At 39.6% G+C, this 18,935-nt stretch overlaps 1 protein-coding gene across 1 annotated transcript; it reads right to left on the reverse strand.

Moving 5' to 3' along the window:
- Positions 1–758: 758 nt before the first annotated feature.
- Positions 759–18,135, reverse strand: LOC103429318 (ras-related protein RABA5e-like). The gene is made up of 2 exons (XM_029091095.2): positions 17,412–18,135; positions 759–1,490 (listed from the first exon to the last, which is right to left on the reverse strand). The coding sequence occupies exons 1-2, from the start codon at positions 17,752–17,754 to the stop codon at positions 1,168–1,170; spliced, it is 666 nt and encodes a 221-aa protein (XP_028946928.1). The 5' UTR covers positions 17,755–18,135; the 3' UTR covers positions 759–1,167.
- Positions 18,136–18,935: the final 800 nt, after the last annotated feature.

Raw genomic sequence — 18,935 nt, forward strand, 5'->3', positions numbered from 1 at the left:
AATTTGGCGTATTGGGTAGGGACTTCTCTTTCAGTTTGAATTGGTTGAAAAATTAGATTATGTAAACTTAATAAGTGCATTTGCATCTAAAAATGCGAGACGGGAAATATTTGAGTAATGTTTGTATATTTTTCTTTTTTTAATATTAATTTTTAATGATATTTGACGTAGAAATAGATTTTTCATGTATTTAGTGAATTTTTTTTACACACGTCAATGTACAAAGGGTCGAGAGTCAGAGAACTCTAGCACCCCACTTCAAAGGCTCGCCTAGGACCCTCAAATTCTCAAGGTCGGCCCTGTTCATAAGAAGAAAGTTTGTAAAGCGAATACTGTTGCTACAGTAATCTTTTGCCTATAAAATGAGAGCATATGGAGGAAAGGAAAGAAGAGAGAAAAGAAAGATGTATGCAGGAGAAAATATCAATGAGCCAAGCAAGAGAGAAGAGAGAAAATAGTAAGTTATTTTGTACTTCTATTATTTCAGATAATGAAAGAAAGTATTAATGTTGCCCCAAAGACGTAGGCACACTTTGCCGAATCTCATAAATATTGTGTCTTATTTACTTTATATTTCACTGCATACATATAATCTATTTTTCAACATGAAATTCAATATCTTCAAATGACGAAAGAGACATATAACTGATGGAAAACCAAAAACAAGAAAAAAAATTGATAAACTTCTGTACCAAGTATTCTCTTTTGGACAAATCTGTACCAAGTATTCAGAACATACAGAAACTCGCAAAAGAAAGTCTGCTAAATTTTTCTCTTTGATAGATGTGCATGTCACGAATCAGAATAACACCGTTCGATATTTTTTTCCACTGCACTATTAAATCACATACAATTTCTGTCTAGTTACTGAACTTAATATGCTTATCAGACCGATTAATATCACACAAAAGAAGATGGTTGCCGGCCTTCATTTTATAGAAGTTACATGGCCTCCATACAGAGTACAAAAATTCTACTTGTATTACATGAATTAAAAAGAGAACTTCTATGTATAATATCGACTTGTTTGGAAACCTTTGAGTAGGTATTACCCAATAGCAAACAAACAAACCAATTAACGAACCAAATTGAATAACCAACCTTGAAAATGCTCTCAAGTGCTCTTTCTTACACTTGTTTGTCTTCTTTTCGGAGAAATAAGCCATATCACCCGGAACAGCAAGAAAAATAGCCCTGGGTTTTCTTTAATCCGTCTGCTCCATTATTAACAAGGCTGACCCTGTTCACAGATAACTCTGCTTTGTAGGTATCCGAGTTCAAGACATTCCGGCTGACATTGTTATATATTTCTTGAATCACAAGCTCAAAAGCCATTTTAACATTTGTTGAGTCCAGGGCAGATGTCTCCATGAAGAACAACCCCTCTGCTTCAGCAAGGCTTCTACCATCCTCAACACTCACAGCCCTAATATTCTCTAAATCACATTTGTTCCCTACTAGCATCATCGCGACAGTCGTATCGGAATGAGCTGCACCAATGATTAAAGCAAAGCTCAAATAAGAACTTAGTAGTAAAGCAAGAAATGGAGGGTACGACAACCAAAAAATCATAAATAAGCAAAGAGTTGTGCAAACTTAAAGTTCAAATAATATAACAACGATACATTCTATAAATACATTCGGTAAGACAAATGAATTCATGTACAGACTCAGTTTTGAAAAATCATTCAAAGCTAATATGATAGAAAGATAAAAATAAATATTGACACAAGGTAGGTATTTCATATAAGAATAGATCACTTTCACTATAATAGAACTGATGATAGCCAAGATAAGAATCCATGTTAGTGACACAACCGTGACAGGAGTAAGTGTCTAGAAGTAGAACGTATGCCCCTTCTTTGCTAAACATAGCGGTCTCTCTACCAATAAGAATACAGATATATCATCTTGTGACAGAATTTGCCATAATCCATGACCTGAATAGAAAAAAAGCACCTTTTGGTTGGTCTAACGGGCGAGAGGGTGTGGAAGTAGCACTACACTTCTCATTTTTCACATTTTGCTTTCTACTAAAAGGATATTACCGTGCGTTCCTTTGTCTGTAATGAAAAGTAATTAGAAGGACAGCTGTGGAGAAAGGGTCTTTACAGAAAATGAAGCATCATAGTCCTAGTATCATTGACAGTGAATTATTTTTATGTAAGTAAAAAATGAAAACCACAATTGATGACAAGACTATCACAAAGATAGCAGTATAATCTTCGTTTTCTAGGAATCTTCCTCATCATAAAGCAATACTCTTCTTGTAACATGAAAAGAAACAAATATAATGAATAGATTTTGTTAGATAAAAAGAATAGTTCGATGACATAGGTTCAGTCTGCATCTCGGAAGTAGAGGATAAGGGGTGTATGACATGTATAAACAAAAATAGAACAAACACGTGTACTGAACATCACATACAACAACAAAGCCTTTTCCCATTAAGTGGGGTAGGCTATATGAATCCTAGAACGTCATTGCACTCGGTTCTGTGCCACACCCTGGCATGAACCCGAATTGGTTGTTCTAGACCTTGTCTATGCTCAATTACTCTCTCCCAAAGCTTCATTGTATGACTCATTAACTTAATACCCCTATAGTTCATGCAATTTTGTACGTCGCCATTATTCTTGCAGATAGGTACCAAAGTGCAATTTCGCCACTCATTTGACATCATCTTCGTTTTCAAAATCCTATTGAAAAGGTCTGTGAGCCATGCTATACCCGTCTTTCCCAAGACTTTCCACACTTCGATCGATATATCATCTGGGCCCACTGTTTTTCTATGCTTCATATTTTTCAAAGTTACAAACACTTCTTCCTTCCTTATTCGGCGGTAAAAGGAGTAATTTCTACTCTTTTGAGTTACTCACCTCCCCCAAACAAGTACTCCTTGTAGATAGGTACTCCTTTCTACACTCTTTGACCGCGTTCTCTGTAGCAAGAACATTTCCATTCTCATCCTTAATGCACCTCACTTGGTTTAGGTCCCGTGTCTTCTTTTCCCTTGCTCTAGCTAGTTTATAGATATTCAACTCTCCTTCTTTGGTATCTAGTCGCTTATACATATCGTCAAAAGCCGCTAGCTTAACCTCTCTCATAGCTTTCTTTTCCTCCTTCGCTATTCTATATCTTTCACCATTTTCATCGGTCCTATCCATGTATAAGGCTTTACAACATTCCTTCTTAGCCTTAACCTTTGTCTGTACCTCCTCCTTCCACCACTAAGATTCCTTTTGGTGTGGAGCAAAGCCCCTGGACTCTGCTAATACCCCTTTTGCTACTTTTCGGATACAACTAGTCATGAAATCCCACATTTGGCTAGCTTCCCCCTCTCTATCTCAAACACATTGGGTAATTACTTTCTCCTTGAAAATGGATTATTTTTCTCCTTTTAGATTCCACAATCTAGTCCTTGGGCACTTCAAGGTCTTGTTCTTTTTTCTCTCTTTTGATATGTACATCCATCACCAATAAGCAATGTTGATTAGCCAAGCTCTCTCCCGGTATAACTTTGCAATCCTTACAAGTTATACGATCCCCCTTCCTTATTAGAAGAAAATCTATTTGTGTTTTTGACGACCCACTCTTGTAGGTGATCACATGTTCTTCTCTCTTCTTAAATAAGGTGTTGGCTAAGAAGAGATCGTATGCCATTACAAAATCCAAGATGGCTTCCCCATCCTTGTTTCTTTCCCCAAAACCATGGCCACCAAGAAAACCTCCGTAGTTGCCTGTCTCCTTACCCACATGTCCATTCAAATCTCCTCCTATAAATACCTTCTCTCCACCAAGGAAACCAACTAAGAAGTCAAAATCCAAACCCAAATAGGGCACCAAAACCAAATAGGTAACACAAACCTAATTTTTTGCATCATCCTAATTTTGAGTCGTAAAACCCAACAATCTCAACCTCGACGAGAAATTAGCAAACTTCCAAATCAAATACAAACTTCAAATTCGGGATACCAAAATACAAATGCAAACGTGCACCAAATTCTTTCGAAACTGACCTGCCTAGAATAAAAAAATCCAAAAGTCTTCAAACTTTAAATTTCCTCCAACGCCTTCTCCAACAAATTCCATTACTGAAACTAACAAATACAAAACAAAATCCAAGCAAAAGCTTGAACATACGAACAAAAAGTGCGAATTGCACTCCATCCAAAGAGCTTGAGTACCAAGCTCCACCTCCTCACATAACCTTTAGAGGAGTTCAGAACAACGATTTTCTACAATGCTTGCATCAACACTAGCAAAAGACTTATCAAACCGCTTTTTTTTGCCCTTGAGTTTAGGGCAATCTACTTTCCAATGACCTTCCTTATAACAATAGCTACAAGTGTTCTTTCCAAGCTTGCTCTTTTCCTTATTCCTTCCTTGAACTACCAAAAGCTTCATCTTGTGTGTTAGACACTTTATTCTTTAACTCTTTAGAATTCAAAATGATCTTTTGGCGAATGGATTCGGGTAACAGAGAGAACGAGAACCAGAGGATATCAGATATCTTTTGATTTGGGTTGTGCAGCATGGATCATTGAGCAGCTAAAGGCGGTCATTACCACAGGTGGTTTGAACTTCTTCAGAAAATACAAAGGCCACAACTATCAGTTTTGGGTTGAAGGATTTCAGAACAGAAACGGGGAGTTCCTTGTCCTCTCCAAAACCGAAAAGGATGGTTTTGTCAGAAATATCTTCGTTCCAAAAGGTTTCAAAGGTATAGGATGGAGAAATCTGGAGGAGCTGATGTACGAAATACTGCAAGGGGGAAAGAAGACGGGGAATAAATTGAGGAAGAGGAATCGGGTTGAAACTGAGCCTAGAAGGGATATGTTGGGAGCCGGTACTCAAGGTTCTTATAGGGATGCAGTCACTGGAGGAAGGCAGACGACAAAGGAGGAATACAATTGGAGAGCCAGAGAGGAACTTTGGAAAGAATTCACTTGGAACCAGAGGAAACGCTCTAAAGAATCTTACAGTTGGGGAAGCGTTGTAGTCTGTGAGAGAAAGGCGGTGCATCAATCATGGAGGGAGGTGGAGGCATCACTTCGAAATCTTCTGGGAACGGACATCAGACTATCGCCATTTCAATGCAACAAAGCACTGTTTGTTTGCCAGAACGAGGAGGAAGCAAAAAAAATAGCACTACTCGGAGCAATAGGTATGAAGGAGTACCCCGAGGTGAAACTGGCGGGGTGGTGGGAGAGTTTGAACACAAATCAAAGACTGGCGGTGAGTTACGGTGGTTGGGTTGCACTGGAAGGTTTACCACCGCACCTGTGGACCAAAAAATCTTTCCAGGACATCGGCGAGGCTTGCGGAGGTCTGGCGGATATCGATCAAACAACAGCTGGATTCGGTTTCTTGCTCGAAGCAAAGATAAAACTCAAAACCAACTTAACTGGTTTCATCCCTGAGGTAGTAGAAGTGGCTGATGGAGACCTAGTCTTCAGGGTCAGGATCCGGCAACTTTCGCCAGCGAAGAGACCCATGACTACGGCTGAAGGTAGGGGTAGACCTGAAGCTTTTGTTGGGTCTCTGGAAAAGGAACAACAATTACAAAGGACCTCTGGAACAAGTCATCCGGCGACGGCCGAGCTCGGGGAGGCAACCCACGCGACGGGAAAATGCGCCAGTTTTCGAATCGGCGCCATCGACTGCCCAGTCACCACCGGTGATGACAGAATGTTTGGTCACGACGGGACTGAGAAAGCGGACGCGAGTTACGAGATGCCCGCATACCAACTCTCTGACAGTATTGTCTCTGACAAAGAGTATGGGACGCCACTTCAAACACAGGGCGGGAATGATGGCGGATGTTCGAGTACAGAGGGGGCACAGATTTCATCAAGCAGGGAGTACTTTAATGGAACAAGCGTGGAGATTTGCACTAGAAATGTTGCACATGTTTCTCTGGGTAAAAGCAAAAGGCTGGAATTAGATGGGAAAGAGGGCGGTGGCTCGAGTACAGAGGGGGCACTGATTTCATCAAGAAGAAGGGAGTTTTTCAATGGAACAAGAGTGGAGATATGCATTAAAAATATTGTAGAGGTTTACGATGGGAGGGGGCCCAACAAAAACAATTTTATTCCAATTAAACTGGATGGAGTGGTGGGCTCGGATATTCAAAGCCCAAATATTGGAGATAACATGGCGGTCACCGGGCTTTTGGGTGCAAAAAAATTATTTTCAATTATAAACAGTAAATCGATGGGCTGTAAAGCTTATTGGGATGGGTCAGATCGAGGTCCACTTATTCACACTATTCAATGGATAAGACATCAATCCGAGAAGGAAATTTTGTATAAGTCTCAAACGGTGTCGAATCTTTTAGAGGATCCAAAGCTGCTGACTCTAAGGTATCCAGTTGGAGGATATATGGTTTTGGGTGATAACAAGCAACCACGGGCAAGGGATTTTTATACAGCAGGCACTCCAAGTAGATCTTCTTTGAGCACATGTTCGAGCTTCTTTGGGAGATTTGGCCAACCTGATAGGGGCGGATTGCGGTTAAAGATACTGTCACCACAAGATTTTGGCTCTGGTCAGAACCAACTAGAAGTGCCTATTTTGACGAAAGGCAGGCCTTCTAATCTCACATTCACTGATTCAGATAGTGAATTAGAGGAAGCTCAGGTAAGCGAGGCCGATGAGGACCGTGCCGAGTCACTGAGCGGGTCGATTGAGAAGTATCCAGCAGACCAATGGTGGAGAAGGAGGGAGGCTTTAGGCATGGATTCGGCTCAATTGTTTGACAGCGACGACGAAGATTTCTCCGCCCAATCTTCTATTGCTGATGGGGAGACGGAGGCTTACGCTCAAGAGGAAAAAGAAACATATGAAGAATTTGAATTAACCTGTGATGATCTCCACAACCTATTCAAGGAATTAAATTTGGAAGAATTGACAACTTTGGAGGAGGCATCTAATCAAGAGGAGAAGTCTATTACTAAGGCAATAGGAAAAAACAAGGAAATACTAAAGTACAGAAGAAGGAAAAAACTGGCAGGCCAATTAGTCAACAGTGAGGCACAACATTTAAATTCCAAATTTTTGTCTAAAATGAAGATTTCCTTGTTTCCATTGAAAAGGTCTCTGTTACAAGAAGCGAAGAAAGGAAAAGCCAGAAGAGGCAAGAAAGAGGATGGTTTTAAGGGAGATAGTAAACTTCACAGGGGCAATATCAATTTTAATGAAGATAATTAGTTGGAACATTAGAGGATTGGGAAGTAGACGGAAGAGGCTAACTTTGAAAAAGCAATTCCAACGATTACAGCCCGACATCATCATACTACAAGAAACTAAGAAAGCTACGATTGACAGAAGCCTTGTGGCTAGTGTGTGGGGAAGCAGATATAAAGACTGGATTTATGCACCTGCACAAGGAAGTTCAGGGGGCATAGCTGTAATCTGGAATACAAAACACTTGTCAGTATCTGAATCCTTGATCGGCGTTTTCTCTGCATCAATAAAAATTATGGCTCCCAATGGGATGGAGTGGTGGCTTTCTGGAGTCTATGGTCCATGTAAAAATAGAGACCGAAGGGAGTTTTGGGAAGAATTGGCGGGACTTTATGGTATGTGCGGACCAAGATGGTGTGTAGGAGGAGATTTTAACGTGGTTAGATTCATAAATGAGAAATCAAACGGGGGGAGGTTGACTAAAAGCATGAGGGATTTTAATGATTTCATTAGAGAGACAGAACTCAAGGATTTGGAGTTGCTCAATGCACAATTTACTTGGTCAAACCTCAGAGAAGAACCTGTGTGTCGAAGATTAGACAGGTTCTTATGCTCTATAGGTTGCGAAGATATCTTTCCTGAGGCCAGACAAACGGCTTTGGCTAGGGTCATTTCTGATCATTGCCCAGTCCAGCTAGACACCATCAAAGTGAAATGGGGGCCATGCCCTTTCAGATTTGAAAATATGTGGCTCCAAGATCCAGAATTCAGGAATAAATTCAAGGAATGGTGGCAATCGGAGCAAGTGGAGGGGTGGGAGGGTTATAAATTTATGATCAAGCTAAAAGCCATGAAAAGAAAGGTGCAAAGCTGGAGTAAGGAGAGCTTCGGCGAGATCGAAAAAGTCTTGAAAGAAGTGGAAGCAAACATAGAGGAGTTGGACAGGAGAGAGGGGTTGGAAGGCTTAGATTCTGAAGCTAGAAGCAAAAGGGCAGAACTCCAAACCATTATAGGAGACTTGGCTTATAAAGAAGAAGTAAAATGGAGGCAGAGAAGCAAAGTGGAATGGGCAAAGGAAGGGGATGGTAATACAAAATTCTTCCATCGAGTTGCAAACGGGAGAAGGAAGAGAAACTATATTGAGAGGTTAGAGTCGGTTGGAGGGGGAATAATAGAGGAAACAATAGAGATCGAAGAGCATATTGTCAACTTTTTCAAATCCTTATTCAGCAGTAACGACGAAGCATGTTGGGGATTGGAAGGGATAAATTGGGCTCCAATAAGCGCCCTTCAGGCAGTTTGGCTTGAGAGGCCTTTTGAGGAAATAGAAGTCCAAAGAGCAGTTTTCGAATGTGGAAAGGATAAATCACCAGGACCAGATGGCTTCTCTATGCAAATGTTTCAACATTGCTGGGATATTTTGAAGAATGACATAATGAAGATCATGGAGGAGTTCTTTGAGAAAGGGATAGTAAATGCAGTGACAAACGAGACTTTTATTTGCCTGATCCCGAAGAAATCAGATTCTTTGAAAGTGACAGATTATAGGCCAATAAGTTTAGTAACTGGATTGTACAAAATTATAGCCAAAACACTGGCTTCAAGATTGAAGGAGGTTTTGGATACCACTGTCTCTCCGAATCAGGGGGCGTTTGTCAAAGATAGACAAATTTTGGATGCTGTCCTCATTGCAAACGAAGTGGTAGAAGAGATGAGGCAGAAAAAAGAGAAGGGATTGGTGCTTAAGATCGACTTTGAAAAAGCATACGATCATGTGGAATGGAGATTTCTGGAAGAAGTATTACAAAGAAAAGGTTTTGGCAATAGATGGAGGAAATGGATGCAAGGATGTTTAAGCTCTGCAAATTTCTCCATTTTGATCAATGGAAGGCCAAGGGGAAAATTTCAAGCTTCAAGAGGTTTGAGACAAGGCGATCCACTGTCACCATTTCTTTTCATTTTAGTAGTTGATGTTCTGAGCAGGTTAATGGAGAAGGCACAAGAAACTGATATCATCAAAGGCTTGTGTATCGGACAAGAAAAGGTGGAGATATCTCATCTCCAATTTGCCGACGACACCATTTTCTTCTTGACGGAAGACGAGGAAGTTTGGAACAACCTAATCCAAGTGCTTAATTTATTCTGTTCGGTCTCAGGATTGAAAATCAACAAAGCTAAGTGCTTTTTGGCTGGGATAAATTCAGAGAATGAGAAACTAAACAGGTTGGCAGCTTCTTGGGGGTGCGAGGTAGGGTGCTGGCCGATAAAGTATTTGGGGCTTCCCCTCGGAGGAAGGCCAAGAGCAATAAAGTTTTGGGATCCAGTGGTAGAAACAATGGAAAGAAGACTTCAAAGTTGGAAGAAGGCTTTCCTATCCAGAGGGGGTAAACTAACTCTAATTCAATCAGTCCTGGGAAGCTTGCCGATCTACTGTATGTCCTTGTACAAAATTCCATGCGGGGTAAGAGGTCGTATAGAAAGATTAATGAAGGGGTTTCTATGGGAAGGTATGGAGGAAGGTAAGAAAACTCACTTGGCCAAGTGGGAGTTAGTTACTAAAAACAAAGAGGAAGGAGGTCTAGGGGTGGGGAATCTGAGGAATCAGAACGAAGCATTATTGGCTAAGTGGTTGTGGAGATTCCCAAGGGAGTCACAGTCTCTGTGGCACAAGGTGATAAAAAGTAAGTATGGGCTACAAGCTAATGGATGGGAAGCACTCCCTCAAAGGAGGGTTTCAAGTCGAAGCCCATGGAAAGACATCTCGAGTGGTTCTCAACAGTTTCATAGATGTTGTACGTTTGAGGTGGGCAACGGTGAGAGGGTGAGGTTTTGGGAGGATGGATGGTTATCAGGGGGACCGTTGAAGGAGCAATTCCCCAGACTATTCCTACTATCGAGGAAACATAATCAAAACATCTCGAGCTTCGTGGAAGTGTCAGCAAGTCCTTTGAGTTGGAACTTTGACTTTAGGAGAAACTTGAATGAGATGGAGATAGTAGAGGTGGCCACATTATTACAGAAGCTGGAAGAGGTTCGATTGTCTCCAATAAAGAGGGATATCAGAAGGTGGAACCTGGAAGTTTCAGGTTTGTTCTCATGCAAATCTTATCGTTCATTACGGAGCAACGATGGGAGTGTGCACTATTTTCCACCCTACCATCAGATTTGGAAATCAAAGGTTCCTCCGAAGGTTAAAATTCTTGTATGGCTTGTGGCCATTGGGAATCTAAACACATGCGACAGAATTCAAAGGAGAAACCCTCTCATGTGCTTATCACCACATTGGTGTAGCCTGTGCAAAGCCAAGGAGGAGAGTGTAAATCACATCTTTCTTCATTGCTCCTACTCGATCCAACTGTGGTGGAAATTGTTTCAGGAGGTTAAAGTAAGTTGGGTCATTCCTAAAGGGTGTTTCGAGCTACTAAGCACAAATTTTAAGGCACTTGGAAAAAGGAAAAAATCCAAAGTTTTGTGGGGTTGTCTGGTTTCGGCAATTTTCTGGAATATATGGCTGGAACGTAACAAGAGGATTTTTGAAGACTATACTGGAGTGGGGGCAGAAGAATTGTGGGGGAGAGTTAAATATTGGGCAGCTTTTTGGGCTTCGGTCACTAAAGAGTTTAATAATGTTTCTCTATCTCAAATACTATGGGATTTGTTAGCTGTAGTTAAGTGATTGTGGTCTAGAAATGGCTGCTGTAGCCAAATCCTAAAGGGTTTTTCCTTGTCTTACAGTTAGTGGATTTCTTATCCACTTCTGTGCTTTTCTTTTTTCTTTTAATAAAATTGTTTCTTCTCAAAAAAAAAAAAAAAAAAAATGACTTTAACATCTTCCAAACTAATATTTTCTCTACCAAATAGCATGGTATCGACAAAGTGTTCATACGAAGGAGATAAAGAACACAACAAAGTTATCGCATAATCCTCATCACTAATTTGGTTGTCCACACTAGGGCTGGGCAAACGGGTCCTGGACCAGCGGGTCGAGGCGGGTAATACGGGTACGGGGCGGGTACGGGCCGGTTCTTAATTTTGTAAAAACAAATCAGGGCGGGCCGGGCCGGGTTATTGAAGTTTTCGATTCGGGCCGGTTCCAAAAGTATAGGAACCGCGGGTACCCGGACCGGCCCATTTGTGTTGCAATGGACGGACGAGATTTAAGATATCTCTCCATCCAATCTCAACCGTTAGTTTCAACCCTAGCCAATTCCACCTCCTGAGTTCCAGAAGCACCCTCAGTCTCTCGGATTCTCACTCTCCCTCGACTCCCTCTCCCTATCCCTTCCCTCGACTCCAACTCTCACTCTCACTCACAGTGCTCACCGTCGTCGGGACCAACACAACAGCACCACCAACTCCGCCTTTGCGACCACCATCACTCACCCCATCACCACAGTCGAGCTCCAACTCTCAGACTTCACAGCGCTGTCGCGACCAACACAACGGCACCACCTCCGCCGTCGCTACCACCATCAGGTGCTTCTGCTTAAATCTACTTAATTTTTCAGCACTCTTCTTCGTGTTAGCCATAGCGTATAGGGGAATTTGATTGTTAAAAGTGCTTTTGCAGATGGGATAATTGTGCACAGTCAAATTGCTTTGGGTTTGGGCTTAACGCTTTATATGCACACTCACATTTTCATTTCTCAATTTTTCTATCTATGCATGTAAATTGTAATGAACTTTAGGTTTATGGGTTTGTATGTATATGAATTGAACTTTTGGGTTTCTGGGTTTGTGTTTAACTGCATAGAAATTCTTGGATCTTGTGTCCTTTCTTATTTTTTTCTTTCTTTCATTTTCCGTTTTGGTGTTTTGGGTTATGTTCATACATGAATGGTTAAAGTCCAAAAACTTCTTGTGCGTATTTCAATCGTGGGAGTATAGATAATAGATATTGATTATTTATGCATGTATTGAATTTCTGGGTTTTGTGTGATAGAAATGGATTCCTGGGAATTATCCTTTTAAAATTACATTTTGGTTGCTGTTTGTAGCTTTTGCAGGTTTTGGGATTTCAACTTTTTCTTGCGTGATTATCTGTATTTATGACTGCTGATATATTGAATATTTTTCTATTTTCATAGATATATAGGAAGATACGCGAGAAATATGGAGTGGAGTACTCAGAGGCCGAGATTTTAAACAGATACAGAAGAGCTTACGAGCAGCCTTGGGGAAGATCTCGTCTCAGGTCTCTTCCCATCTTCATTTTCAATGTTTCTATTTCCCCTTTGTATACTAGGGTACATATGGTTTTTGCTAATCCATTTGCTATCCTTTAAAGTGTAAATTTTACGTCTTTAGTTTTTTATTCGTTGGCATTTTATGGGATTGAAAATCTTTACATCAATTTTTGCCTTTAATAGCTATTATTTGGCAAAGATGTGATGCTGCATGCAATCAACTCACTTCGTTTTTCATAACCGAGTAATTACTGGAAAAGATCTAACAATCTAATGGTCTTGTGGCTCCTTATTGTATTTTGGGAAATATATTGACAGTCCCCTAAAGTTTATCATAGAGTTTTCCCCTGTCTAGCCATTATGTTTTCAATGGGGTTGGTCAAGTAGAAGTGAATCCTTTCTTTCTGTTTCTTTTCAGTGTCCCCCTTAATCTTCATGCAAATGTTTGTTTGTTTGTTCCTTTCTTCACAGTCAGATTTCCAGCATGTTTGTTGTTTATTTACTTTGTTCACTTAGTTCAGGTGGTTTTTAACAAGAAGGAGTTCCAGTGGTAGAGGCTCTCTGTTTTCTTAAAAAGTAGGTGCAACTATGTATGTTAACTTGTATCCCTTAAAGTTAATTTCCTATAGGAATGTGTAAACTGTAAACTGGAATCTGTGCAGTTTTTTCAAACTGCAATCTGTGCAGCAAACATTTTTAAACAGCAAAAAAAAAAAAAAAAAAAAAGGGATTTTTAAACAGCAAAAAAAATAAAAAAGGACCCGTGGGTAAGGTCCGGTTCCTATTTTCAGAATTGTAATGCCCGGCCCGGCCCGCCCCGTCTCCTTTAATTCCAGGTCCGGTCCGGTCCCTTCAAAAATAGGGTCGGCCCGCCCCGTGCCCAGCCCTAGTCCACACTTTTCAAATCCATCATAAGTTTATTGAATTCATCAACATGCTTATGAATTGATGTACCTTCATCCATACGAAGAGTATGCAAACTTTTCTTCAAATACAACCGTTTAGCAAGGGGTTTGGTTATATACAAAGCTCTCCAATTTTAGCCACAAATCCGGTGCAAATTTGATGCTACCAACTTCACGCAAGACTTTATTCGATAAAGTCAGCAGGATTGCTCCAAGTGCCCGCTCCATAACATCTTTTTCTTCATCAGTCCACAAATTCAGCAAATCCTTCACACCCTTTAGCGTTTTTAAAGGTCCTTGTTGAACTAACAAAGCACGCATCTTCAATTGCCAAATACCAAAGTCATTGCCGTCGAACTTTTCAATATCAACTTTCACCGACTACATAGAAAGCTTCATAGTGACTGCCAAGCAAAGCCCAAGCCAAAACCTGGGCTCTGATACCACTTGTTGTACTTTTATGCGCAAATGGAAGCGAATTCTAATAAAGTACCAATATTAATGTTGTAGGTGAAAGCTAAAACAAACAATCTCAAACTAACAAAAGAGATTTACGTTGTCCGGCGTAAAGCCTACGTCCACGAGCGAAGCACGGCGAGGAATTTCACTAAACAGACGGAATTACAAAAGAGTATTTAACTCTCACAACCCAAATCCCACAAATTACAAACCCTAAACCAAATGAATAGAGAACCCAAAACTAATGGAGAAGATTCTCCCAAATTGCTCTCTAACTCATAAATTGACTCTCACCAAATTACCATACAAAAGAGCCACACACAAATAAACTAACCCTAAGGTCCTATTTATAGTGCATAGGACTTAGGTTATAATAAGAAACCTAATAGGAAGTAAATCCAAATCCTAATCAAATAGGTAATTAACAAAATCTCTCCACCAAGGTAACCAACTAAGAAGTCAAAATTCAAACTCAAATAGGACACCAAAACCAAATAGGTTACACAAACCTAATTTTTTGCATCATCCTAATTTTGAGCCGTAAAACCCAACACAAACAATCTCAAACAGAAAACAAGAGCTTAACATGGTTCGGCATAAAAGCCTATGCCCAGAGGTGAAGCACAACGAGGATAATTCCACTAAACAAATGGAGATTACAAAACGGTGTTTAAACTCTCAAAAACCCAAATCCCACAAAGGTTACAAATCCTAAACCAAATGAGTAGAGAACACAAAACAAAGCGGAGGAGATTCTCTCAAATTGTTCTCTAACTCTTCAAACTCACAAATTGACTATCACAAATTTGCCAAATGAAAGACCCATGAATTTGCCATGCACTCATGATTCCAAATGGTTACAATCCCCCCAAAACCAAAAAAGAGAAAACTCTCTACACCAATGGTGTCGGCACACACAATAAACTGACCCTAAGGTTCTATTTATAGAGTATAGGACTTGGGTTACAATGAGAATCATAATCCTATTGGAAATAAATCCAAATCCTAATACAACAACAACAACAACAAAGCCTTATCCACTAAATGGGGTCGGTTTTATGAAACCACTGCGGTTGGTTTTGCAATGATCCTTGTGGATAGGCATGAAAGTGCTTTTCCGCTACTCATTTGGCATCTTATTCGTTTACAAAACCGTATTGAAGATGTTTCTAACCAATGCTATACTCGTCTCTCCCAAGACCTTCCACACTTTGATCGGTATACTGTCACGACACACTGCTTTTCTATGCTTCATCATTTTCAAAGCCACAAGCCTACAACCACTTCCCTCTTTCTTGATTCGAAGGTAGAAGAGTAATTTCCACTCTTCCGAGTTACTCAACTCATCCAAAAAGTACTCCTTTCATGTCTTTCAGTGAAAAGACAATGAAAATAAGCTCTCCATATGTCTTTGACCGCGTTCTCTACAGCTAAAACATTTCCATTCTCATCCTTGATGTACCTTACTTAGTTCAAGTCTCTTGTCTTTCGTAATTAAATCCAAATCCTAATATAAAAGGTAATTAACAAAATCTGTCTAGAAGCAAACAATCCAACCATCTCATCCTTACGCCTAAAGATATTCTCACTTTGGACAATTATTTGGTGAAAGATAAACACAATGAATCTCTGCCGTAGACGGGACAATCATGACCATTCAGGAAGGGTGTGATGTGGTTACATATTTTGGGCATTTGAATCCAGTTCTTTAAAAAATGAGGTAAGATTGATAAAACAAAGGTCGACTTTCCAGGAGTAGGGACGCAGCTTGATTCAATTGGTTTCAGTAGTACTCCTACTTTAGGTCAATATTTGGAATCTCAAGTAGGGTGGCTGTGTTTAATGAGGAATTCCATTGCAAGGGCAATGATGAGACATGGGACCACTTAATCCGGTGGAATCTAGTGTACAAATCAAATGGAGCCATTGCAAACTTATTGAGCAAGACTCTTACTGGTGTTAAATCATTAGGAATAAGCAGAAAGTCCAATCTAATGGGTAGGATTCTCGGATTGTCAAGAGGAGTTCCTTTCAATGTCGTTAATAGATGTGTCAGGGTTATTCTTCATCATCTCAGTTGTCAAAACTTGAGATAGGGAATGGAGCTAAATTTAAATTTGGGAAATTTTTTGGCACGATGAATAAATTTCTTCATTTATACCGGTTACTATGAAAGTAATGTAGTAATTGATTCCATCAATTTCTTTATCAACACATTGAGCTCCTTGGAATTTAGTTCTTGGAAGAAATTCGAATACAGGATAGTCCTATAAAGGATATGGATTTGTCCATGCTACAGAGACTTTCATGCCAATCCTGTTCCTTCTATGCTAGAAATTCCTGTCGGTCAAGTTTTTAAGCGGTTTTTTCCCGTGTGGTTTGTTTGGATGGTCCATTTACGACAGACTTAGATTTTTAGACATTTAGCTTTCTCTAGACGTCTAGTGTAATTCATAGTGATTTAGGGAGTATTTTGAGCTGAATGGAATTATATTTATGCAAGTACTAACGATAGTTTGTAGGACACAAACAACTGACTCGACTTTGCAGTATCATGGTTAACATACAGAGGAGAAAAAAAGAAAGAAGGCTACTCAAAACAACTTGTGATCAGTGCTAACTCAAACAAACTTGGAGATCATGGCAAAAAGGAATTTTAATAATGTCAACAAAATAAATAGCTTGATCATAACCATCATGAAAATATAACACCAAGAAAAAATCCACAAGAGAATTATGAGACGAACGTGAATACTGGTGTGAGTTTGAAGAAGATTAGCTAATACAAGAAGCCAAAAACAGACTCTATTGATGTTCATAAGGAAAAATGGTAGAAAATAAAAATTGGTTTGTGTAAGAAAAACGTTTAATGTAATTCACAAATAGAAGTGATTGATTGATTGCTCGCTCACAAATAGATTTGGATGGTCAAAGCTCTTAGATTCAGCAAACAAACATGTACCACTTGAGCCCTCATATCTCAGACACTAAACAACCAATCACTATCTGTCTCACACCTCCTCAATAGATTATACTTATAGTGTCATTCATGCATCTAAGATCATAACTTCAACCAAAACCTCTTGAATATATACAATTTTTTAGCTGTTTAGAAACTTTAAGAATCCCCTATATTACCCCTCTTTAGCCACTAATACTCTGTATAGAAGCTAACACGCCATACCACATACATTCAACCACAAAGTGTTACACGAGGATATGTATATGTCTTTAAGTTTATCAACTCCCTAAATCTTAAGACACAACAAAACAACCAAAGCATCAAGTTATCTGAATTTTCTCAGCTATCCAACGTACCTACGGCCTAGATTCTACAGCCAAATGAAAGTAGACTTATTCCATTATTGGCTACGGGTACGTATTCAAAAGTAAACAATTTACACATCCCTCCAAAAAACAAAAGAAAAAAAAATAGCTTTCTTGTGATAGAAGTCTTCAAACAGAGAATTCTTAATCATAATATAAGATCTAAATCCACATCCATCACATCCACCCAATACAACCCCCAAAACCCACATTCACCAAAAACAAACACAAACCCAACAACCACAATTATCACAATTACTTAAGCACCTTAGCTTCAAGATCAAAACACCATAACCAAAAGAAAAAGCATAAAACTTTATCTGAATCAGTAGTGTAAGCAGCTTACTCTTGAGCTCATCGAGCCAGCGGCCGACACTCTCGAACGTGGTCTTGCGGGTGATATCATAGACAATGAGAGCTCCGACCGCGCCGCGGTAGTAGGCGGAGGTGACGGCCCTGAAGCGTTCTTGGCCGGCCGTGTCCCAAATCTGAGCTTTCACCTCTTTGCCGTCGATTTGCATGCTCTGGGTCTGAAACTCCACGCCTATCGTGGCTTTCGAGTGAGCGTTGAACTCGTTCCGTGAGTAGCGGGACAGCAAGTTCGATTTCCCAACTGCCGAGTCGCCGATTATGACGATCTTGAACAGGTACTCCTCCTCCCCAGACCCCTCCTCGTCTGAAGACGACATGTCGTTTGCTTTCTGGGTTTTTCTTGCTTCTTCTCCTCTGCTTTGTTTGCTTCCTGGGTTTCTTGGTTGAAGTTAATTCAGCAGAGGAATTTTAGCACGCAGTGAAGAATGGAAAGAATGGGAGGGAGGAAGCGAGTTTTGACAGAAAATGGTAGACTGTCAAATTTTGGAGGAGAGAGAAACTGAAAGAGAGAGAGGAAGGATGGCGCATGTGCGCTGCGCTGCCAGACGGACATACCGCGCATGTAGTGCCTTCATTATACATTTTCGGGCATTTTTTTCTTGTTTTATTTTTATTTTCTTTCTTTTTCTATTTTATTCTTTGATTTGCGGTTACGAATACATTTGCATCCTCTATTAAATATTTAAAGAAAATAAATTCTAGGTGTAACGGTTTGATTGGGCCTTTTTTTTTTTTACAATTTTTTTGAATTGTCATATGAATTCATGCATATATTTTAATTTGTCATATGAACAAATTTTAATCAATTTGTGATATGAATTTTTTGAAATCATTCACTTGTCATCATGGTATAAAATATCGATGATATCGGAAATATCGGTAATCCAAAAACATGGAAATTTCGATGGAAATATCGGGATATTATCGATATCGATAAAACTTGAATAAAAACCACGGAAATTGTAAGAAAAACTTGGAAATTTTTATTAAAACTTTGGAGAATGTTTATTTAGTCAATTATTTATTAGTTTATAAAAAACAATTAGAAAGAAATGCATTACATGATGGATTTAACTGATTTAAGTTGATTATACAGCGAGCTGGCAAACACTGTGAGTTGAAAATATGTAATAATTAATGAAAAAAAAGATTAAACACACCTGTTTAGACCTAAATTTGCACCGTCGATCCGTGCAATCAAGGCCGTTGAGTGAGCGTAACTTAACACCGTCAGATGAAAAGTGGAGATAATTCATTTTGGTTATTATTAAGGGATAATGTTATCATAATTATCTTTTAATAATAATTTATTATGAAAGATTTTCCAGCTGGAAACACGGTAGCATAATTCAAGTTAATCTGAATGTTTGGCGTGTGGATGTGTAGACGACAGAGGGTTGTTTTGCGTGCATGGATAACCGAATATTCTTGGCAGGATGCCAAGAATCTGATCAAGCAAATTGCATTAAGTTGGAACTCGTGGGCTTTGAAAAGATGG

Source organism: Malus domestica, chromosome 13 (genome assembly GCF_042453785.1).
Source record: "Malus domestica chromosome 13, GDT2T_hap1".
NCBI classification, from domain to species: Eukaryota; Viridiplantae; Streptophyta; class Magnoliopsida; order Rosales; family Rosaceae; genus Malus; species Malus domestica.

Bases quoted from the DNA above. Each gene is read 5' to 3' on its own strand.
- LOC103429318 (XM_029091095.2), bottom strand. From the start codon at position 17,754: ATGTCGTCTTCAGACGAGGAGGGGTCTGGGGAGGAGGAGTACCTGTTC. The intron at 1,491-17,411 runs GTAAGCTGCTTA...TCATTGGTGCAG, and splicing joins CTGGCTCGATGAGCTCAAGA to CTCATTCCGATACGACTGTC.